This window comes from Brienomyrus brachyistius, chromosome 14 (assembly GCF_023856365.1).
Source record: "Brienomyrus brachyistius isolate T26 chromosome 14, BBRACH_0.4, whole genome shotgun sequence".
Lineage (NCBI taxonomy): Eukaryota > Metazoa > Chordata > Actinopteri > Osteoglossiformes > Mormyridae > Brienomyrus > Brienomyrus brachyistius.
Genome location: NC_064546.1, coordinates 19,143,732 through 19,167,555, shown reverse-complemented (window position 1 = coordinate 19,167,555; position 23,824 = coordinate 19,143,732). Strand labels below are relative to the sequence as shown.

Sequence of the window (23,824 nt, the reverse complement as noted above, 5' to 3'; positions counted from 1 at the left end):
TGCTGATCTTATTGTACAGACTTCCCCCACCCCCCATTTTGCTCTGCAAAAACATTATAATTAGCTCTTATCCACTCAAGAGGTCCTTTAACATTTATAGCAGAATTATGCAAAAGGTAAAGTATCACTAAAATTAACTGGTTTTCTAACATAAATAGTGCTGAGTATGTCTTACCACAATATGTCCTGTAATTACAACAATAGCTCTATACTCACAAAATAATCATATTTATAATCATTATACAATCCTATTGCATAAATCTGATGCAACAGGTCTGTATAAGTTTAGGAAGCACTGTTTAGGAGTTGCCTGTGCCTTAGGGGTTGTGTGAACATCTGAATGGGTTGGAAGCCTCACCTAAAGATTCTCATTTCCAAAAAATTCCATCTGCTGTGTGATTGACTTGAAGGGCATTACAACAGCTGTAGTAATTAAAAGTGTGTCCAGTAACGTCAAGCCACGTTGAAGATAAGGCTGCATAACAATGCCTTCGAACCCAGGGCTGCATTGCCTGCATAATTAAGGGCCCCTCGGATAAAGGGCAGAATCCTTCAACAGGGATCATGAGTTCCTGTTCTACATCATTATAGGATTTTTAAGGCCGAGGAATTTATATCATTGATGGTCCCGAATTTAAGTAAGGACCTCAGACATGAATATATACATGAACGCTTGATTTTCCTTTATCATTTGCTGTTTTAGATGCACTGGTGACAGGATGTACTTAAAGTTATTAAATTATCTCATTACTTGGGCGATCGGGAGGGGTGAGGAACAGGCTAACGGAATGACGCGAGTCGTTTCAAACAATGTCAATGTGCACGATGTATTACTAGAGGCCTGGCTTTAAATCAGTCCCATTGCAGGAAATGGAAATTTGATTTGTCGGAGGCTACAGCCACAGCCCAGCCAGGATTTATGGCTGCAGTTTGGCCGCTTGAAAGATCTCTTGGTGGCACCAAATCGCTCCCTCACTGACGGGAATTTGCAATCCCTCTACGGAATATGATGATTGCTCCACAATGAATTAGCCAAGTCAGCGGCACTGTCATTGCACAATACAAGCAATGCAATCTTGTGAAATTTTATTTGCATTTTGGTAGCTAATTCCCTGTTCCTTCGTCATCCCTGGTCTCTGGAAAGCTAATCCACCATAATGAAAGGAAGCGCATCATCATTCCGCTCCCGCCGCCTATGTGATATATAGTATAACCTGCCACAATGCATAAAAACGACAGGCCTTGCATGCACTTAGTGGTTGACTTATAAACTATACACAATAAACTATATAAAATATAATTATGTTCATGCTTCTATCAGTCTGTTAAAAAGCTGTGCAAACCGGCATATAAAAGAAGAAAAATTCAATTCGTTTTTTTTGTATTCATCTAAATTGTTTGGGAAATAGCCTCAGAGTTAGAATTATATGGCAGAAATAAATTTATCACCTACCATTAAAAACAAAATCCTATCCTGTCCTGAGTAGATAGAATATTGCAGAAGCACATGAAAATAAGTAATCCTGCGAAAGTCACTGTTACATCCCGAAAGGTCAACAATGATGCCGCCTATATGTGGCTAAGAGGGTTAGGCTACTGTGCTGTGATCATTCCAGTCGCTGGCTGGAATATCTGGGCCCTCGAGGAAGGCCGTTAACCACCCCCCCGAAAATGCTGCAGGGACACTAAATGGAAAACTGACCCTGTGCTCAGACCCCAACCTTCGCTGCGACTTCCGTATGTACATCCATAAAAAAAAACAGAGCATGATGGGATATCTGAGAAACACATTCCCGTACAAATGGGCAATAAAGCTTCATTTACTTAGTTTCATACTTCTGCCACTGATTCCTGTTTTCATCTCTCCCTCCCTCAGTTTCCACCTCCTCCATCGGCCGCTGTAACTCTCGCCTCGGCAAGTCTCCGAAAAAGTGCAGCGATTGTGCTATAAGTGGATATTTCTCAGTATTTACGCCCAATTCAGGCGTCACGCCTTCCTAAGACAGTCGAGAAAGGAGTGAAATCAAAGCTCCTCCAACTCATTTTCCCAGTTTAGCGGCCTCCAGCAATGCAACTCACATGCTCCCCGCTGTCGAGTTGCTGTCTGCCGGCCAGGCCGCGTCCGCCATCCCCACGTCTGACAGCCTGAGACGGGCGATACAGCAGTAATCGCTTCACTGACGGAAGAAGGCCGACTTCAAAAGCATTAAAATACAAAATGCTGCGAATCAGCCTGAGGCTGTATTACAAGGCCCCAGACAACCCCTGTCGGAGATACCGCATCCCTTAATTTCAGCAGCATTCCACAGTTGGATAAGTTTATGCCGGATAATGGAGAGGTCATCTTATGATATGAAACTGAGCGCCTTCCTCTCCCGCAAGGAGAAAAAAATGCAGTCGAATGTGAAACATTCAGCTTGTCTTGATGTGTTTTTTTTTTTAAACACGACCCCTTGGTGACCCCATTATGTCTAAAAGCGTGGAGAGAAGCAGCAGAGCAAAGCAGGCAGTTTCCTAGACAGAGTATTTAGCGACATATTAAGATATAATTTCTAAAGTTACTTTTTTCATGCTAAATTTCTCAGCCAGTGGTATCCTATTGCTTCAAATCCTGCTGATATATTGGCTAAGGGGGGTAATCAAAAACAGTTTACTGCCATTTCATTATCACCCGTTTAAATGACTGAGCAAACAGACCATTGACTGACTGAATGACTGACTGCTGATTAACTGACTGATTGGTTGATTGATTGACTGATTGATCGATTGAAAAACAATTCACTTTTATGACTGACTGTGTGTTCTTGATCCTAGATTTTCTCGAAATATTTTGAAGAAGAAAATATAACAATATATCCCTCCAAATAATAGTAAACCATCCCCTGGTTTTCAAGTCTCATGATTAAATCAAGAAAGTGACAATTTTATCATTTTATATTGTATCGTATTTTCACCCTTCGGTGATTCCTAATTACTGCTGCTCTTAACAGTTATAATTGTAATGAACACTGATTAATTAATATTGCCCGGATATTAATGAGCCAACAGTGAAGTAGCCTCTTTTGTGTTAATGGAATTGAGGGTGTGTGTGGTTGGGCTGGGGGGGGTGGAGGGGGGGGGCATCAGCGAAAACATCAAGGGATTCCAAAGACGGGGGTGCTGATGCAGGATCAGAGATGGGGGGGACAGGGGCTTAAAGGTGAGACTGCACGGTGCACGATACTCACTCGTAGTGCTCGGGGCACATGCTCAGGAGTGTGACCGGGCTGCAGGGGAAATAGGTTGGAGGGGAGGGGAGGGCGGGGGAAAGAAGGGATAAAGAAGAGAGAAAGAAGAGAGAAAGAAGAGAGAAAGAAGAGAGAAAGAAGAGAGAAGTCAATAGCCTTCAAGAAGGAATTTCCACTGGCATACAGGATCTGAGCCATATCCAAGCCGTGAAGAGAGCCTAGTTCCAGCACGGTTCCAGCACGGTTCCAGCTCGTTTCGCTTTTCCACTGCAGAAGGATCTGCTCGGTAAAGGCGTGGCCAGGTTTGGAGAGCAACAATGACATAAAATCGAAGAGACGTTTATTTACTGTCCAAATGGTGCACATTATGACTTTGTCCGAATTCAGGGCCTTCAAAGGACACGGACTGTGTAGCCTTCGCAGGTTGCGTCCTTTGAAGGTTCACACAATGGCTCCTGGGATCTCGGCTAAAGAATACCGCATTTCTAGGCTGGGTCTGAAGGAGCCTTTGAAACAGGACGGCCTTGTTGTGCCGCTGTGACACATTCAATCTTCGAATGCAGCCTTAGAAAGATGCAGCACCTGAATTCAGACACGGCCCATGATATTTTAAGTGCTAATTTCCACTAGCAAGTCTGTGAGATTCGCATGTTATGTCAGCATCAAACGCTAGTGGAATTAACATTCGCTCGTGTAAATTTGCATCATGAATCCATCCTGTTTAGCTGTTCTATAGAACTTTTTTAAGTGGGTGATTCTAAATGTTCAAGATCTGAGTCATCAGGAATGCATCAATATATCGTGATGTGCAATACTAATAAAAATTCATGATATATATAGAAAATGTCCTTCCTATTCCTTCAGATAATCCATGTATACTGACACAGAACATCGGTATCTCCATCTTCGACCAATCTCTCAGTGCAGAGACAGGCTTGGGTTCAGCTTGTATGTCACAGTACGGTGGAAAAGTGCCACAAGTGTAGAATCAGGGCAAACGGTCGGCGTTTCCACACTGAGCTGTGGGTGCCTCTTAAGCAAGGTAATCAGCAGAAATAAAGAGCATTTTAAAAAGGCACTGGGTGCTTTTCAATTGGTCTTTTGTTCAGTTGCAGTCAGACTTGGTCATGCTTGTTGCAGCTTGTTCTTCACTGTATCGATTCACACAGGAGCAGTCAGGAGTCAGGAGGAGCAGTCAGGAGTCAGGAGGAGCAGTCAGGAGTCAGGAGCAGTCAGACTAACATCCAGTAGTTTTCATCTTCTTTTGAATTTCGTGAAGCTTTGCCAGAAATTTCTAGATCAGTGTAGCTTGATAATAATACCTATATGTCTGATAGTGCCTGTTAGCATTCTCTCCTGCCCCCCCTCCTACCATGAATTTATTAAAAGCAATAGCATTTATTTACAAAACATTTAATGAAGTAATAACAGTAAAATAATACTTAATTAATCTAGTGCCCTGGGGCGTATAACACTTACATGGACTTGGTTATTGTGCTGCTGAGTCACTTATGCTGAATTGCATCCATAAAATATAATAACATGCTTTACATTAACTCCTTCATAATGCCTTTATAGTGTATTCATAGAACATTCATAAGCTTTAACATCCTAACATACCTTAACAGCTTTCATATACATTAATAACAAACATTACATGATTATATAATTATGTTAGTTAGTATAATATAATGTTTGCTACAAATGCATTATAGACATTATGAAGATAGTTAATGTAAAGCACTACCAAATAAACAAACAATTAAGTGCATAATGATTAAATACATAAAGTAACAAATAAATTAATAGATAGATAGATAGATAGATAGATAGATAGATAGATAGATAGATAAATAAAAAGTGTCATCTGAGAACCTTAATTAATGACAACACTGCCCCTTGTGGCTGTTGTGTGTTGGAACTTACCGCCAACACTTGCTTGAGCTAGTAATCAGTATAACAAAACGATTGGTTTAAATTTAAGGGGGGGCAATAGGAGACCACCTGAGAGACCTTGAGAGTCTGCTTCTTGCTGATGCAGAGAGTCCTGCTGGTCCTCACTTCCCAGCACCGTATAGAGAATTACAGGTCCATACGGACCTCCGTATTTAATTACTTCCCGGTTATGACATGGCGCCAAACTGTCGCGTCCCGTCAAGCTGCCAGATGGCATCGAGTGGCCTCCATATGGAGAACCATGGGGCCGGGCTGGGAGGGTGGCACTCACGGTGATCCAGGCTGCGCTGCGAGCGACAGGCCCCACTGCACATGTCCACTGGGAGATAAACTGCCTTGGCTCCGCTAAGATGTAAATCGACGTCGTTTCGCCCAGTGCTGCAGCCCCTGCCTTGTGATTAATAATTAATCCAGTGATGTTTGGCTCCTGATATAGCAACAAATTTTGCGATGGTGTTCCCACCCCACGGCTCGTGATTCTCATTTCCAGCTGGATGTGACGCTCATTACCTAAAATCCTCTGTGAACCATTAAATTAATTACATTTCATTTAGAAGTCTCAAATCCTGCTCCTTCGGGCCACAAAGTAGCTTTTGTACAACAATTAACAACCTTAATATCTGAGGATTGTTTGCTTCAGTAGGGTCCTATAAGGGGGGAAAACAACAGCTCCATGTATTCATAAATGCTGTTAGATTTTATTATTTCACCGCAAAGTTGCAACATAACATGTATCTGCATTTAGAATTTTTACAGTTTGTTCGACGTTTCTTTCGGTCAATTTATTTCCCGGTGTACAAAATATTGGTACAAGCCAGAAAACAGACAGGGACGGTTAGAAGCAAACTGCGACTCCACGGAACCATTATATTGTTGGGTGTGAAAATGTCCCAGCAAAACAAGTCATTTAATGAAATCATTTGAGCCCCTTTAAACTGAACTGCGAATTTATTACCATGACTGAAGGGTGATTTAAAAAAAAAAATACTGCATTTAACTTCCATCTACTGAACAGATGATTGTTAAAACGGTCTAGTAACTTGTAGAAATATATATATATATATAAAGCTGATGCAGACAGAAGTTAAAGCAATTAGAGGTTTTTAGCTCTGACAGATTGAGAGGAATGTGGACAAGAAGCGTCGGAAAACAGACAGGTTTGAAGCATCGAATAATTCATCTTAAAGCTCATTACGTCAATGGCCGCTTTTATAAATGGATGCAATAAATCTTGTAAGCATAGCAGGTCAACAGCAAGATGGATAGCTTGTTTCTCTGAAATGGGGGGGGGGGAGTGATCAATCAATCCCTATTTCAGGTCTTTTCAGTTTAGCAAAAAAAAAATTAAAAATTCTCCCTCTAATTGAAGGATTTTAAACTTTTTTTAAAATCAGGAAATTCCCAGACAAACACAGGCTCCGTGGGATCCCCCCCCCCCCCCCCCACCATTGTGTGATGTAAGTAGCTAAGCACTAATGGCCAATGGGGAAGCTTGAATATTTCTCACGTTGTGTCAACTCTCAAGTTAAAATACGTTTCTGTCGACTGCCTATTACTGTTCTATGGATCCGCAGCTTCAAAATCCCAGCTAAAATATAAAAAACAATGTTGCTGCCAGTTTAAATATGATTTTTTTTTAAAGTTGCACAGGAAATTGAGCCATTCTAGCATTCGAACACAAAAGGTATCCCCTAGCAGCACAGGCAGCTTACAGGGAAGCACTCCAACGAGACAGAGATGTAAAGCTGTGTCCAAGGGAAAAGCCCAGAAGAGCTGTTTCTCCCTGTTCTATCTTTAGTTGTATATTACATTTGTCCCATGTGACTGCAGAGGATTCGCAATTATATGTATTTTTATTTACGTGACTTTTTATCTAAAATTATTAGGCCATACTGGGCATGATATTAGGGCCTGAAACCTCTGGAGCTCAAAGCAGAAAATCCGTTACAGCCTGAGCTCTCGCATCCTCCACGAATACACCCTGGATCCTCCTCAGATCCTCCCTGGATCCACCGTGTGATCCTCCCCGCATCCTCCCCAGATCTTCCCCGGATCCTCCTCGCATCCTCCACAGATACACCCTGGATCGTCCCTGGATACACCCTGGATCCTCCCTCCATCCTCCGCGGATACACCCTGGATCCTCCACAGACCCTCCCCGGATCCTCTGCGCATCCTCCCCACAATCCTGTATTCCCTGTTAGTACCTCACTTTCCTCCTATACCCTAAAGCAGTCTTTCTCAATCCAGTCCTCAGGAAGACACAGACAGTTCACAAACTTGCTCCCTGTCAGCTCCCAGCACCCATGAGAAAAAACAATCAAGAGCATCAAATACCTAAAGCAGATGTGCTGGGAGCAGGGAGGGAGCAAAAATGTGGGCTGTTTTATGGGTTGAGGTACACGTCCCTAAATGCACGCGATTCAGGTGAACTAGTCTCCCTTGTCACACTCAATTTAGCATGTGTGGGTAACTTGCAATGGACCTGCTCCCAAAGGTTCCTGAGAATATCGTACAAACAGTCATCCTAGTATTAACTGGGACTAATAGATACTAGTTGAGTTGCCAGGGGCTACTTGTGTATTGAAGGAAGGAAGGCAGGCAAATTGTGTTTTTTTTTACTTTATCCTATTAATTTTTGATCCCATCCCTGGCCAGCCCCCTTAAACTCCCATTGTGTCCAGCCCTTTCCCTAATAAATGCCTTTTGCGCTTCCCACTGCCTGTATCACCTTGTTCCGTTTCCTGCCTGTCTAGTTGTGAGGCCTGAGGGATTTTTTACAAGGACATTTAGCTGAAAAAAATCATTAAATACCACTGAGGTTTACAAAGTCGAATGATCAGCAAACAAATCATGAAAAGTCAAAAGGAGACAAAGCAAATGCTGTCCAGATGTTTCCTTTACTCACGTCTCCATGGCGTCCTCCTCCAGGACCGTCTGCACCGGTAGGTACCCCAGGCGGGGATGTTTGGCGAAGTACTTCTTCGATCGGAACTTATTTTTCAGCACGGTGGTGAAATCGCGCATGTCCTCACCAGAGGTCGTCTGAAAGGTAAACAGGCCATTTTCCATTAATTAAAAACAAGGATGAATCCCGAGAAGCAAAATCGACATGCAAAGCTGCCATTTTGCTACCAGCTTAATATCGCCCCATTCTTTTTTGTTTTATTTTTCACAAATATATTTTTTGGAGCTTAGCTCTCCTCCTGTTACAATCTGGACTGCCTCTGAAAAATAAATGTTAATAATGTAGCAGTGGGCCAGCAACACAAATATTGATATTTGCGTTTCGGCCTTGCCCAAAATTGCTTCATCACCTCTGAAGCTATGACCTCATAAGACACATTACAATAACCACACTGTGTAAGCAAAGCGAATCAATCTTCGTATCTTCAGAGATACCTTTCTGTGCTCACACTCTGTGACACGGAGTGTCATCGTACTGGAAGGAACACATTTCTTTCTTCAGAAAACTTATGCTTGATTCAGTCTACTGGTCCATTTTATCATGATACTGAAAATGTGAAATGGGTTTATCAGAGGGAGGAAAAAAACTCATTTCAGAACAAATAGATAAACGGCAAAAAAAAAGTTCTTGAATTATGGAAGGAGATATTTCATCATTATCATCATCATCATCATCATCATCATGCAGTGCACTGGTATCATGTCCGGAACGTCCTCTGTCTTGTGCCCTGTACTTCCTGACATAATCCATACCCACGACCTTGCACTGGATATGCAGTTCTGGACAAAACATGGATATCATTTATAGTGGTAATAATAATAATAATAGTTTTTTATTGACTCCCATGGGGAAATTCTTCTCACGCCTGTAGATGAGAGCAAGCCAGCTGTAACGCGTAGCCACCCATAGCAGTACCCAGGGAGCTAGGGGCACTGGAAATGGCCAATAGCTAATGGTACTAGATAAGGACACAGGATTTGAAAGAGGGTGTTGAAATTTTAAATGTCAGGGAGGGTTACTGCCTTACAGACTTATTACTGTGATTTATCAGCCACTGCCTACATATATTCCAGTTTTGGGTTGCTTTTTGCACTGTTTGTATTGTTTTGCACTGTCTTGAATTGCTTTCGCACTGTCTGTATTATTTTCTCACTGTCTGTATTGTGTTGCAGTGTCTTGTATTGTTTGGCATCGTCTTTATACTTCTGTAACAAGCCCTTAACTAGAGAATCACGTGGACGATGGGGGTTGATGGCAGCCCCGCGGAGGACTCACAGGGGTGCAGTACTCCACCATGGGGTAGTTCAGCTTGTGGCCCTTGGCCGTCCGGCCGGAGAAGAAGCAGCTCTGACACACATCATAATTGAAGTGCTTGAGGCTGCGGTACCTGTGCAGATGGGGCACAAAGCCAGGCATCATCTAGGCAGTTTTGCGGACAAAAAAGTCATAGCAGATCCTGAATTACTATACTGTTCCCACTGTAGGAGAGGGACCTGGAGAGAGCTTAGCAGACCACATTAATAATCACCATGCTTCAATTACGATTATTTAACAGAAGGCCAAAAATAAAAGGTAAAAATATTCATACTGAATATTTAACATGGTATAATTAACATGGGGAGAGTACTGGAGGAATTTGAGCTCCCATACTTCCCACAAGTCACCACCCCCGTCCCCTTCCCAGCAGCCCCCACAGTTTTCACGTTCTTGATGGACGCGGCAGAAGACACGACTCTTTTCATTGGGCTGACCCCTAGTGGCCGCTGACCATCCCAGATGTGTACCTGAGGCCCACAATGGGAAACTCCTTACAGATGTTGCATTTGGCCTGGTGTTTGGCCGTCTCGGCGGCTGCCACGCGGTGGAGGACCGGTAACCACACCATGGACTGTGGTTCTAGGCGCATCCATTCCACAAACTGAGCGGGTTCGATTCCCATCTCTCCTTTCACCTGCAAGGGTGGAGAAACACACACTCGATCCAAACCTGTTGGTCATGTGGGCAGAGAAACATCAGCTGTCTGGAGCAGGGGGGCAGTAGAGAGCACAGGTGGGAAGGCTGGCATGTCATGGGATCCCAGTTGAAGTAAATATGTTCCAGACCCAATAATTATGCATGGTGAGCCTGGCAACTTCAATAGAAGACCACCAACGTCAATTCTCATTCACGCTACAAACATCCCACTAGGTCAATCATACAAAAAAACACACCTAAAGCATGCCTCTTTCATCCCTATAAGATACTCCCTCACCTCCACCCATGGAGATATTAACTAGTCTGAAAACAGGGTAGGATTCCTCAACTGAGCCGGGTCAGGACATCTCTGTTTAACATCTTGCATGAATAATCGCTTCCGTACAGGAGAACAACATGGAGACCTTTTGACTTCAAGTCCGGCTGCTTACGTGGCAGGCTGACACTCGTACAATTACACAGTAATGAATCAATTACACCAGGATAATAAATCACTGGGCCAAAGGCACGATCTCTTCATTACATGGTACATTAAATGATACGTACTCCCATACGACGCGCCAAAACAGAGTAAGCGAGAACCACCTGCGGTCAAGGACTAGATGGAGGATCTGTCTGGTTTATAAATGCTCTCTCCAGTCTTCAAGGATCCAAATATATGAAGGAGATCAGAAGGAAGTATTTTTGGACACAAGGACACAATTTATTGCCCATTTAATTCTGAGCTTCAAATACGAGAATGGCCTGAAAACGTAACTTGATACTTCAGGACTATAAGATTTTTATAGCCGTACTTTAATCACTTTGTTACATGGAATTGTTACCCTTTGCGCTAAATTCAAGTTATGTCCTAACGTTTGTACTACGTCACGTGGGGGATTTCTCGTAAGTGCCTCGGCCAAGTCCAGCATCCGTCTGTGCTTGGCTAACGTCGGCTCGATAAACGTACGTGCTGGAAGCAGCTACGGACACTGGGCGCGATGTTGCTCCCCCCGAAAGCCGCCACCTCTCCCAGCTGCCGCGGGATCTGGATGACATCCTGCAGCAGCATTCCCAGCTGCCTTTGGTCACAGGATCCCTCCGGGGAAGCCACTTGCCGGAACAAGTCTGGGACGCGCCAACGGTGCAGAATATCACATCCAAAAGACGTAAAAACAATCGTGAAGAGTCAGCAAGACGAGCAGGAGTAAGTGAGGTCAAACATTTTCAAAAGATGTCAAAGTTGAATGATACTGATTTAGAGGCAATTCCACCTCCGAAGACTATACACTATATAACAAGCATTTACTGCTACTCGGCTTTCACTCTTTATTAGTATATTTATTTGTGGGATCATGCAAGTACAGGAATGTTAACGCTAAGGTCTCCTGAGGTCTTTTAAGGGTGTTGGGCTGTGGAGAAGAATGAGCCAGCTCTAAAAATACCTTTAACCTCTACATATAACAAGACTGGACATGCTATTTCTATACCCTCTGGCAAAATACAGTGTTTTGCATAGAAGGTGATTTGCATCGAGAGATGTTATAATTACAGAGTTGTAAATACAATGTAAGAGAAGTAATTACATCGGCATTATCTTAGACTAGAGGTAACGTACATGGTGAAACCGGTTAGCTCATAGACAGTGAAGGGTATTGATTCCTCTGCAGTGGGTGTCATTCACGGCAGTCCGACGGGCAGCTTAAAAGCTGTGCGGGAAGGTACAGCCGCCTGGAGCTGAACCGAATATAGCCCTGTTCTTCATAGGAGGCCTCTTAAGGTGTCAGGTCTTGTTACACAGTGATATGCGTGATTTCTCCCATTGGTCCCGACGTGCCGACCAAAAACTGCACTCAGAGGGATAATTCTTCTGTTGTATTGTACATTCTCCCAGCTGGAATTACTCGGAAGTTACATATAAAGTAGCCATGACTATCCGACCTGGACAGATACGTTTTAAGAGTTCCGTTAGTGTGTGGGTTATATTCTAGGTATACTATGCTACACATTACCGTTTTTTTGGCATATATTTAATACTTCGAAACAGCTTCACATTTTTATAATACCTCAGATATATTTTTAATCCAAACTTGTTTAAATGATTGTTAAAAGTAAAACAAATACGACAGATCAGTTGTTATTAATATGCCCGAAACACAAAAAGCTAGAAAATACACTAGACGACGAAGACAAAAACCACATTTCATTACGCACTGAATGATGATACAACTGTTACATATTCAGGAGACAATACAATAATATAACACATTAGAACGGACGGACGGAAGACCAGAGCTTTGTGTATACTTGCATTCATATTTGTCTTCCAGATGCCCTTGGGAGAGAGACAGCAATCCAATTTTCATTGAAAGTGCTTGAATCGTCCCACTCCGACCTCTAAAGAAAACATAGCGAAAACATCGGCTTACTAATTAGCAATGCCTGGTTGGTTATTCAGGCTTCTCGATTCATCTCCAGCAGTTAACAACATTTGGCAGGATGATACTGTCATAATCTCTCTATGGACACGTCAGTTTCATTTCATACAAAATTTTCGCAGTACTACACCACAATATTGGGTAATTCTACACTTTTAATGGTTCCTCATTTTTCTTGTTTTTAATAAAAATGTTGACGCTTGAGCTCTATTACAGTAATTTGGTTGCTTGTGCTCTGAATGGCAATCCAGCATAGACGCACATGTCGTAAACATTGAGAAGCCAGTTGAGGCACAAATCCACGCAGAGAGGGATGTCCACCAGGCCCGTGCGGCTTTTCCCCAGCAGGTGATATATACTGGTCAGGCAGCTGATGACGTCAGGCACGTCTAACAGCCTGCCATTTCTGAGCTTATGCTGCTCGAAAATCTTCTGGGCTGTGCTCAGGTCCAATAAATCAACTGAAAGGCAACGGACAATGGCATTGTTTATTTATACACAGACAAAACGTGTGCAATGAATCTGAGTGCATGACCTACAAAATGCATTCATTTCTTAAAAAGAAGCTCTCACCATCAATATTTCTGTTACTTAATTGTAGATCTGTAGTTTCCTCAAAACTATCGACCAACAATCATTTCCAATTGGAGAGCATCGTCCTAAACGACTGCATTTGAAGGTAATATTGAGCAGGCCTTCCTGTTTTGATACATTGACATTAATGGGAAACAAGGCATTTGGAAAACCATACAGAACATCTGCACCTACCTGGCCTTTACGTCACACAATCGTTGCCCTTTACACTAAATTCAAAACAGCACAGAGAAAGCAGAAGGATAATTGACTCTGTTGGGTCAGTGGCAACTTTCGCCTATAAATCTTGTCCCTTTGCCTCAGAGGAATGATGAATACATCATTGTAAGGATTGTAAGTCATTTCCAAGCTAGAGTCTCTACAAAGCAACCCAGTATAGCCATGAATAAATATGTTCTGCTTGAACTGAGGACCACTTCTTTATTGCCTTGTTTGGGTCTATAAAAGCGGACTTTTAGTCTGTTGCTACATAAGACTTAAAGTTTTTTTCCCTTTATTAGGATGCAACAGCTGTGTTCAAATAATATATTCTCTGTATAACTATCGTGCATATATACTAACCAGTGATCAAAGAGTTGACGATCAACGAGATGACCACAGGATGCAAATGTGAAACAGAAAACATTAAAAATATGTCTGTCAAATTTTTAGGGTGAGCCAATGAAAAGCAGAATCAAAAAGAATTAGGATCAAACATTTATGCTACTGTAATGAATCTGAAAAGGACAGAGAGGTAGACTGGCCCTCACACTACCCTTCATGGCTGCCTAAACCACATTGTGTATCCCGACGCAATATGAGGTTTGATTTAGTCTGTTCAATTACACAGCATATTAAATTTAAAATTTATAGTGAAGAGGCGAGATCGGCTGCTAATTGAGGTGATAATTGGTCCATCTGCAACAATGCAAGTCGGTTTGGGACCCAGACACGGATTTGTAATAATGCCAAGGAGGAAACGAGACCAGAAACGCAACTAGGAAGAGAATAGTAAAATAAAACCGCATAGCCCAAAACGAATACCTTACTCAAGCCGGAGTTTATCAAAAGAAAGCTAATTAGTAGTTGCGCAAATGGCTTTTTAATTCAAAGACTCTTCATGCATGGTTACAGTAGATCTGGAGTCGATCCCAGTTATACATTGAGGGGATTTTGGACTTAAGTCTCTTTGGACAGCAGCAGGAAACTCACACACGCAGAGCTGAGGTGCGAGGCTACAAAGAACAAGTTGAGGGAGGCGGAAAAAGAATTTCCCCACGGGGGCAATAAAGGATCGATTATAAATAAAGGATTATTACAACACCACCCACTGTGCCACCCGAAGGCTGGATTCGAACTCTCAGCCAAATCTGTCTTGTAACAGTGCTGCTACGGACAACAGAGTAGCTAAGAAACAGCAAACTAAGGAAGTTTTGTTTCCAAACAGTAACTTACATCTTTATCTGAGAAGGCCTTACTGATACATACGAACTAGGCTACTTTCACACCAACTCAGACATATCACAGTGTGATTTATAATACAATTAAATCGATTTAATTAAATATTTTAACAGCCTCCATGCTTAATGGAATAACCACACCAAAACGATTCCTTTAGATAACTGAATAAGGCAAAACATGATCATCAATATTGTAAATGGTGGATAAAAAAAAAAACCTAGATGAGCATAAATATTGTAATATTGTCTAATGCGGTAGCGAACCACTTATAATGGAAGTAGCCAATTACAAACCTTTTCTGAATCACTGATATGTTCTTTTATATATATACATATATATAAAACTACAATCAAGCACATTCTTATAGACTAGCTACTTTAAACGAAGAATAATAGAATGTTTTTTTTTTTTATTCGAAATGATTAATGATCATCTGAGGATCATTAGTCCTCAAACAATTAAGTAACTAAAAGACCAATTAAATGAATCACTAAGTTACTCTGATTTCTTTAACCCTTCCCAGTCTTTAAAGGCATTTTCTAACCAAACTCAATTCTATGCAATAAAAGAACACATGTAATTTAACAAGGCATATAATTGCAATTAAAGCTGATTAAGTACAAGTTTATCTGGAATAAAATCGCCAAGCATTCTGCCCATAGAGGTCTATAATTATTATATTTTAACAGCATAACTATAATTGTAATACGTCAGTTCTATAATTAATGTAATTAGCATTTTATTTAACTTCTAAGGTGGAAACATGGACTGGAATCCAAGGTTATCATGTAAACATAATAAACTATAGTGAAACTCAGAGGCAGCAAAATAAAGAAACGAAAGAAAGAAAACAAAAGCAACAGACAGTGAGGGAAATAGAAAATGAAAAGCCCATACAGTACGTAACAAACACCAAACAGCATTCTACGTGGTAATACAAGGAATACATAGTGCATTAAAACCATTAATAATGGGTGTTGGAGAGCAGGGCCACCACTGAGCCCAGAAGATCCAGTCTGTGTCCTTTTTCAAAGCGCCATGGCTGGGTGACTAATCCAATATTCAACAGTCAAACAAACTAGAATGGCAACGACCTGAAAAAAGGACTTTTGCCCCGACCAGCAGGGGATCCGGTCGTACTCTTTCCCATAATTTTATTCAGGTTAAACCCTTTGCAAAACAAATATTTCACAGAACAGCGATTAGGTCCCTTATGACTAAGAATACATGTACCAGCCATGCATGAAAAGCTTAATGTCTTTCCGCAACTTTTTTTTTTTGTTGTCTGGATGGTAATTAGAGGAATAATTTGCATTGCTTTGCTTTTAAACATTTAAACGTGTTTAAGCCACTGCTGGGAGCCTTATGACAGCTGCCGCAAGGTCAGAGCTAAGCTGGTGCTTCTTACCGAGCTGTGACAAGTACTGCAAAGTGAATGGCTGACAGCGAATAAAATTATGTTCATCATAATATTACTGGCTTATTAAAATGTAAATAAAAGGAGTTTAATAAGGAGAGGGAAACTTTGTATAACTGTCACCACTGTTAAGGGGGGGGGGGGGGCAGTAACTGATGCCTCGGGGGACGAGAATAACGTCGAAAACCACGTTAGACACGACAGTCACTTACGGCACAAGGCCCTCTGCACTCGCCGGCTCTTCATGGCGGTCCGGTAGGCTGAGAAACGCACGTTGTTCAGGTCGGCTGCTTAGCAGAGCAAACGTTAAATAATTAGGCAGAATGTGAAAGGGATAATGCACAAAAAAATACACGATAAACTCAACGGCCCCTAGCGTGAGCAAACAAAATATGGTACAGTTCCTAAAAACGGCCAACGGTTCAAATGGGAATATTTTGATATAAGCATGGCTATACAGCAAAATTTCTTCAGCTGACAAACTTCATATTAGGTACAATCACAACACACTTTTCTATTTTTCGGTTACTGCGGTGCTTTGTGGACCCAACAGCGCTTGTTTTCTGAAAGACCACGATGCATGAAAGTGCTTTTAAGTGAGAAGAGAGAAAAAATACCTAGTGAACGATTGATCGCTGTCATTTTTGGATGATCCCAGCAGGTCGTCTGAGTCTCATGGCTGGAAAAAAAACGAACGAACAGATAAACACATGAAAATAAGCTTTTACTGCAGTCATACATGGTTGTTGAATTCTAATTATTTTTACAAACGCCATTATATATTTAATTAATGGGAAAAAAACAATTAAATACTTTTGATCTGCAAATCCATATTCAATCAATTGCAAATTTGCCTAAAATGGCATGGGTACTCCGGACCCCCCGTGATCTAGTAGGATAAGCGGTTTGGAAAATGGATGGATGGATGGATGGATGGATGGCCCATGGTACCATCTTCATGCTGTCTAATGCCTAGATTCTTTTTTATTACATTTGTTTTGTTCATTTTACTATCTCCTTAGAGTAAAATCAGTCCTCTCCTTCTCTACAGGAAGCCATCCACGGCAACAGAACAACATGTGCTGTTTCCTGCTCGACAAGCCTGAAATCAAATAATCAGCAGTCTCACAGTGAGCCCTTTGATATCGCCTCATCACCCAGTTCGCAGTTCACTAACAGAACTCCTGCACTGAAGACCCTCACATAATTATCCATTTAAGAATACTGATTATTCTTAGATATATGTTTAGTTAAGTTGTATGGTTGTGGTTGGGACAGAGAATAGCATTTCTCTTCCTTACAGCAACAGATCAAATATCCCTTTTAGATTAAACGATGTTGATGGTGAGCAGTGAAAAGAAAGGCTCCGTAGACCTAGACAGATGTTCATCGATATTTACCGGCTTCCCATTTGTCCTGGGCGTTTACTGAAAACAACCTGCAACTTCTGAAATGCGTTGAAGTCACTCAATATGGAGACGCACGATTTATCCGTTTATTTGTTTAATAAAACTGAGCCCGTTAGCCGTTTATTATTCCCTGAAATCGACTGGATGTGGTTTACCTGCGGGTCACGCCATTCGAGGGATAATAAAGAGTAAGAGACGACTGACCAGTGCAATGTGACTTAAAAGGTAAATAATGCATAGCAGCCTTAAAGGAGCGATTACACGCAGAAACAGCTGCACACAAGCTGATTGGCGGCACCCCAATGCCTCAGGCACACTGGCGTCTGTGTGCTAACCTATCCGGCCCCTATATTATTATTATTATTATTATTCAACCCCTCAGTCCATCTTCCATAACCACCTATCCTGGACTGGGTCACGGTGAGCATGAACCCTTTCACAGGAATCATTGAGCACAAGCCAGATGTTTAAGATTAAGACTAAAGTTTATCGATCCCAGGGGGAAATTCTGGAAAACTTAAGTTCTAAGTCAGTTTCTCTAATCACTACACCAAGGAACAGTTGGTGGTAATAGCAAGAGCAGCAATAGCACAACAACATTATCTTGGTAATTAGGTGAACACGTGTTTAAATAGTCCATTAACTGACACACTACTATTGTAACCATTTTCACTCACGGGAAATGATTTGCAATCATTTCTCTAATGCGCCATATATAAGCATCCTCCATAAAACATTCTCGGATCTGAAAGAAAATCCACGCTACATATTCTTTAGGCAATACTGTTGAAACTTTTGTTTATTTTCTTTGGAACCATATACCTTAAAATGAGCCCAGTGTATAGAAGTGGAAATGGTTAATGGTAAATTACCACTTCCACTTTCAGGACCAGTGTGTTGCAACTTACCAGTTACACTTCACAAACATTGTTATCCTTCCCAGTGCACACATCATCTCTGTAGGTCAACGGTAACCGGTAAAATAGCATGACGTGTGAAATAGCTCAGTATTTAAAGTATAACACAAACAGGATTATTTTTTTTTCTAAAGGACATTATAAGATATTTATAGCTTTGTCTGATGTCATTTTCTTAAAATAACTTTATATTGTATTATATGTATATTTTGTCTTAATAACTGGAGACAAAATCGGAAAATGTTTGTGGTCATGTCATCTTCCTGTGTTTTTTCCAAGAGTATCTCAATGAGAACCTACATTTCTGGGACCTGTTTTTACATTTAAAAATTTCAGACGTCATTATAACCAAATAAAACAGCAAACATACGAAGATTGATATTAGACTGCACAAAGCCTGTATTCAGCTCTATTCAGTATTAGTAGATGCTAAACAAACTTTACTCGTGATGCCATCTGGGTAAACTCAAATGTGTTTAAGACACGGGCAACTTAATACAGTTCATTCTGTTGATTTAGAGAGAACAAGTCTTAATGTTTTCTATCAAGGAGACAAACAAATGTCTAATCGGCTTTAGTGTCCAAATCATTGTCCTACCTGAAATAGCTTTATTTCCTACATCCCAGAACTTAGTTACACCACAAGTATCTAATTTATCGTAGGTGAACACAAAGCTGAAGCTACATTTGTGACCCTTCACCATGAAATGAGTCTTATGGGTGAAGTTCTACCAGTGCGACTTAAGACTCATTGCGTGGTGACGGGTCACATTTACATCTATAATGTAAGCAAGCAGTGTTTAAGGAAGCAGTCTGCTACTCAGCTTATAGTCTCTGTGTCATGAAAATGCAAGAGGTAGACTGACAACTGAAGGTAACTCAGGGAAGATTGTCAAGGTTTTATTTAATGCTCAGAGTGCGCTGGGGCAATATTATATTGTTGTTTTTGAGTGTTTCTGATGCTGGGGATCATTCAAATTAATATGGCTGATATGCTTATAGAGGTCCTTCTTAAATTTATAGCCAATTTTATTGTAATCATTTCTCAGTCTGCAGGCAAGAAGCAGAATCCATTCCAGACCTCAGGAGCCGTGTGGTTTGCTAGTTCTCAGAATCAGCACTAAACCGTTCCCTTCAATATGATGATTTGGAGAGTAAGTTGCATCAGCTGACATGCTATGTTTAAATGGAGTGGCAACTGACGGACTCTAAAAGCCCGAGGGATCTTCCAGCAGTAGAATTGTCCACCGTAGATTTAAACTCTGAGATCTTGATCTGAAAGACATTATTTTTCCTGGTTCAGTGGAATACTTTGAATTCTCAGTTCTGTTGTAAAAGCAAGGTCAAAAGTTTAATATAATTAAATAAATGGACAATTAAAATTAAGGGTACATTTGGATTGTAACTTCTGTCTTTATATATCAGAGAGGTGACACATGAGGTAGATCTAAGCATTTGGAGGTAGTATCTGAAGTGGGTTTTATGACTCCTACAAGCATGAGAACAACAGCTATTACTGCCGGCTGAGATGTCCTCAGATCAAACGTTGTAAGACTTTGACATTTTCCTTTCATGTCTACCTTGTAATCCAGGGGGAATATTACACAGGATATAAATCCGGGAATAAATATGATCTGTCGCCTCGCTTCTGCCCAGCGGAGCACGACACGCGATGGAAAGACTTGTGGAGGAAAGCTGAGATCGTCATAAATCTTCATTTACGGACATTGCAGGAAGACTGCTTTATACACTTCTTTATGAATTATGTACAACCTGGCTTCCGGCAGCCTCCCAGACTAATAAGCAAATAAATAACACATAAACAAAAGAGAAAGTGCAAATGGTCTATCTGCAAATACGCCTTAATTCTTTTTATAGCACGTCTTAAATTAAATAGGCGTTCTACTGCCTTAGGAGTTTTTCGCGGAGCATGCTGTGGAATGTTATACGGTGCCCAGCATTACAGCTCCCGGCCTGCAAAGCCGATCGACAAAGGGGGCCAGCCTTGGCCGTCGCATGCCGCGTCTCAGCTCTCTGCTTTTTCAGATCTTGAAGATTTCCGCGGTGTGTCAGAGCTCGAAAAGTTCACCCTGGAGTGGTGACACCAACCTTGGGCTCACGCTCCTCTACAGAAACATTGTGATTTATGGCCTTTGCTGGCACTGAATGCCTCCTCTCTTCGTCCCATTATTGTCCCCTTCAGCCCCCTCCTGCACATTTCACCGCCCAACCGAGGAAGAGCAGAATATAACTCACTTTATGTAGTAAGGGACCTTGTTTGGGGAAACTGCTCTCTGCCATGGAAGTTGAACAGAAGCTGAGGGAAAAATCAACAAAAAAGTGCAAAGCCACATAAAACAGGAAATTATTACTCAGGAAAAGACGAGTAGGACAGATTATACTGTGCATTACACAAAAATGCAACGTCTTAGAAAATGAGCCACTTTGACGATAACGTGAATAATTTGAAATGCAACCGTCACGTTGGCCTGCAGGGCAGGTTTGGAATGTGTCGCCTGGACGGGGTTGGGTAGTTTGTCACGGCTTTGGCTAATGGCATGAGGACATAATCTAAATGAAATAAAGCGTAATTCCCAGAATAAGAGTATGAAGATCGGTCGGGAATTAATGCGAAACCCATTAAAAGGCAGAAACCCGTGTCAGTTGCTACGGCCATGAAGATGCTAACAAGTTCGGTATTTACAGCTGAAACAGCATTTCTGCTTCTTTTCTCCTAATCTCGCTCTGTCGGTATCGTGGTATTTATATCCCGGGTGAATAAGATTAGCCAGGATGTTGCAAGACGGAAACCAATAAAGGTCAAGAGCCAATACAAGTAGTGCAACGATAACGCAGAGTTGAGGAGGGAAAAATAAAGTGATCCGTCAACTGCAGCTTAATGATTATTTCATCACCATCATTTCATCACCATCTGAAGTATTGGGAGCTGAATTATTAACAAAGCAGATGATCTCACTTTGCTCAGGTTTAATTTGTGTGCTCAGCAGAATATAAAGGAAACGCATTTAAAAATCAAGCTGATTAATAATGCAGAAGAAGGCACAGCAAAAACAGGAAGTTCAGACAGAAGAATTCCTTACTGGACAGGAAGTCCTGAGATGAGCATCCTGTCTCGTGAAATAAGCCAAATCGCTCCTCCATGGCCACCTGTTGACCATAAGTCAGACTGCCTTTTACAAATGCACCATCTAACAAGATTTGGATATTCCAAGAAAGCTCTTCATACTGAAAACAGAATCAGAATAAGTTAAATAATAATCTGAATCAGTCATTTTTTTAACCAGTTAAGTTCATTTATTTGTGTGTGTGGGATTTGAAGCCCTTTTCACACTAAATAAAAATTTTTTTCTGGTGTTTCACAGTGAATCTGGGCTGGGAATATCTGCCATGAGGAAAGCGTGCTCATGGGGACACATAAAGTCTAAAAGTCCCTAAAGCAAATAGAGGCCATGAACTTGACAGTGTAGGTGAGCGCAGTATAAACTCTTGTGTCAGCAACTCTTTGGCAGGCTGAATCGCTCCTCTAATTGCTCCTTCAAAGCATTCACAACAGTTAGCTTTCACTCATGGGAGTTTTACTTACACAAAAATGTTCTGAGGGCAGAAGGAAAATGGATTGGTTCAGAGAGACAACCAATCAGATTATAGAGGAGATGGGTCCAAGCAACTAGAGAAGACGGGACCAACCAATCAGATGTTTTGCTCCCGCTTCCTCTAGTTGCTTGGATCCACCTCTTCCACAATCTGATTGTTTGTTTCTCTGAACCAATAGTTTTTCCTTCTGCCCTCAGGACATTTTTTGTGTAATTCAAACTCCCAAAAGCTTAGCTTTCACTCCTTATATTTCCTGGTAACTGACGACATATGACCAAAAAATGGCCCCAAGCAACAAGGGTCCTTGGTACGTTGAAAGCAGGTTTCAGAACGTAAAGAAAGCCGGATCCCTAAGCGTTTTTGTTCCGTTATCTCAGCTTTGGTCTTAGGCGTGAAGAGGTCAGGGATGGGGCTACCGGAGGCGTCCGGCACAAATTGGTCACGCGGGCTTCGCTTTTTGGGGAAGCAGCTTAATTACCAGTGTCCTCCAGCAGCACCAATCGATGGAGGCACTCAATAAACCTGCACGCCGGAACCCCGGAGGAGAGCGAAGAGTCAAACCTCGTCAGAGCACAATGCAAGGGCATTCAGTGGAGACAGCTCGAAGTCTTTCATTAGGGATGCCAGGCAAAGCCATCTGTGCTGGCAATTTAGAGGGAATTTAAAACAGATCATTTCTTCCTGTTAAAATCAAGGCCCAGGTGGAACAGAGGGCATGGAGGGGGTAAATGCAAAAATTCGGAAATGGTAACTTTCTTTAGGATACCAAGGACCCATGGGATGGCCAGGCTTTTCGTAGATTTTGACAGTGACTTTTTCCACTATACCATGCCGTACCAATCAGGATGTAGAAATAAAAGGAGGAATTTTCCACACCTGTATGAGTTTCCAGTGCAGGCTGAGGTTACTGAGTCTGGATGTGTTTTGGGAAAGCAGAGCTCCGAGGGGTGGGAGATGGCTGGGGCTGCTCTTCGAAAGCGTTGTGTCAGATTTCAGAGGTGCGATTTCCTCCGTGAAGACCTGATAGAATCAGATGGTAGCGAGTGAGCGAAAGTCTGCTATTGTCTGGATGCTGAAAGTGCTATGTGTCCCCTATAGGAAAAGTGCACAGAGTTATATTAAACCCAGATACGGCTTCAACACTCACAATAGTCTCCTGAATTTGGTCCAGTTGGGATTCAATGTCCCCCACAGGCTTCCCGGTATCTCGGGGGTCCTGTGTCTGTTGCCTGGTCGTCCCTTCACTGTCCTGCAGCTTCTCCAGGGCCTTCTCCATGTCCCTCTGCCAGCTGTCCACCCGGCCGCTGAGGATCTCCCAGCACTCCCGCACCGCCTCCACCCGATTGCGGATGACCTCGGCCGTGAGCCGCACCAGCTCCTCCCCTGCAGCCTCTTAAAGAAGCAAGGAAGGAGCTGGTACACGGCACAACTTGGAAAATTACCGTCATTAGTCCAGTGCTGCTTCTCAGTGAGCCAAAGGCTGTGTGCTCTGATGTTTTCATACTTCTGCTCACCATCACCTTACATTAAACCCAGGAGCGGGTTTGGGGTTCCTGAGGCCCCACCTATAAGGTCACTCTGCCCCCCCCCACTCGCCCGCCCCGCCAATGATTAAATAATTACCTTTAATTTACCTTTACCCTTAATTAATAGAATGAAATATGCCTTCAATATTAGAATTTAACCTCTTAGTACTATTTTATACTATTTCTATACTATAATATTCTAGAATATTCTAGCTTCATTGCTCAGGAAAAAGCATAATTAAGGATGAAGCGGTAAAAACAATCTGCGACTGGATGTGCCACATGATGTCTTTGAGTTTTCAATGGTCACATATGCTCCATCTGTTATTCTGGCTTTTAGCTCGCAAGCTGACATCCCAGGCCG

At 41.9% G+C, this 23,824-nt stretch overlaps 1 protein-coding gene and 1 long non-coding RNA gene across 6 annotated transcripts in view; one reads left to right on the top strand and one right to left on the bottom strand.

Annotated features, from left to right (window-relative positions):
- LOC125707894 (utrophin-like) overlaps positions 1 to 23,824 on the bottom strand; it is a 62,021-nt gene that overhangs the window by 7,531 nt on the left and 30,666 nt on the right. The window contains exons 5-18 of one of the 5 annotated variants that reach the window (XM_048975309.1): positions 23,082 to 23,326; positions 22,811 to 22,954; positions 21,421 to 21,487; positions 20,576 to 20,636; positions 16,611 to 16,672; positions 16,206 to 16,280; positions 12,805 to 13,003; positions 12,416 to 12,501; positions 11,075 to 11,232; positions 9,936 to 10,102; positions 9,427 to 9,538; positions 8,092 to 8,228; positions 3,228 to 3,266; positions 2,080 to 2,145 (exon numbers count right to left, since the gene is read on the bottom strand). In XM_048975309.1, coding sequence (XP_048831266.1) covers positions 2,080 to 2,145; positions 3,228 to 3,266; positions 8,092 to 8,228; positions 9,427 to 9,538; positions 9,936 to 10,102; positions 11,075 to 11,232; positions 12,416 to 12,501; positions 12,805 to 13,003; positions 16,206 to 16,280; positions 16,611 to 16,672; positions 20,576 to 20,636; positions 21,421 to 21,487; positions 22,811 to 22,954; positions 23,082 to 23,326 — 1,618 coding nt within the window. Of the gene's footprint in view, positions 1 to 2,079; positions 2,146 to 3,227; positions 3,267 to 8,087; positions 8,229 to 8,585; positions 8,698 to 9,426; positions 9,539 to 9,935; positions 10,103 to 11,074; positions 11,233 to 12,415; positions 12,502 to 12,804; positions 13,004 to 16,205; positions 16,284 to 16,610; positions 16,673 to 20,575; positions 20,637 to 21,420; positions 21,488 to 22,810; positions 22,955 to 23,081; positions 23,327 to 23,824 lie in introns of those variants that run through there. The other 4 variants (XM_048975308.1, XM_048975310.1, XR_007382387.1 and 1 more) reach the window with 4 other exon arrangements.
- Positions 16,184 to 20,039, top strand: LOC125707896 (uncharacterized). The gene is made up of 3 exons (XR_007382388.1): positions 16,184 to 16,275; positions 19,369 to 19,473; positions 19,912 to 20,039. It is a non-coding gene; the product is annotated as an uncharacterized LOC125707896 (long non-coding RNA).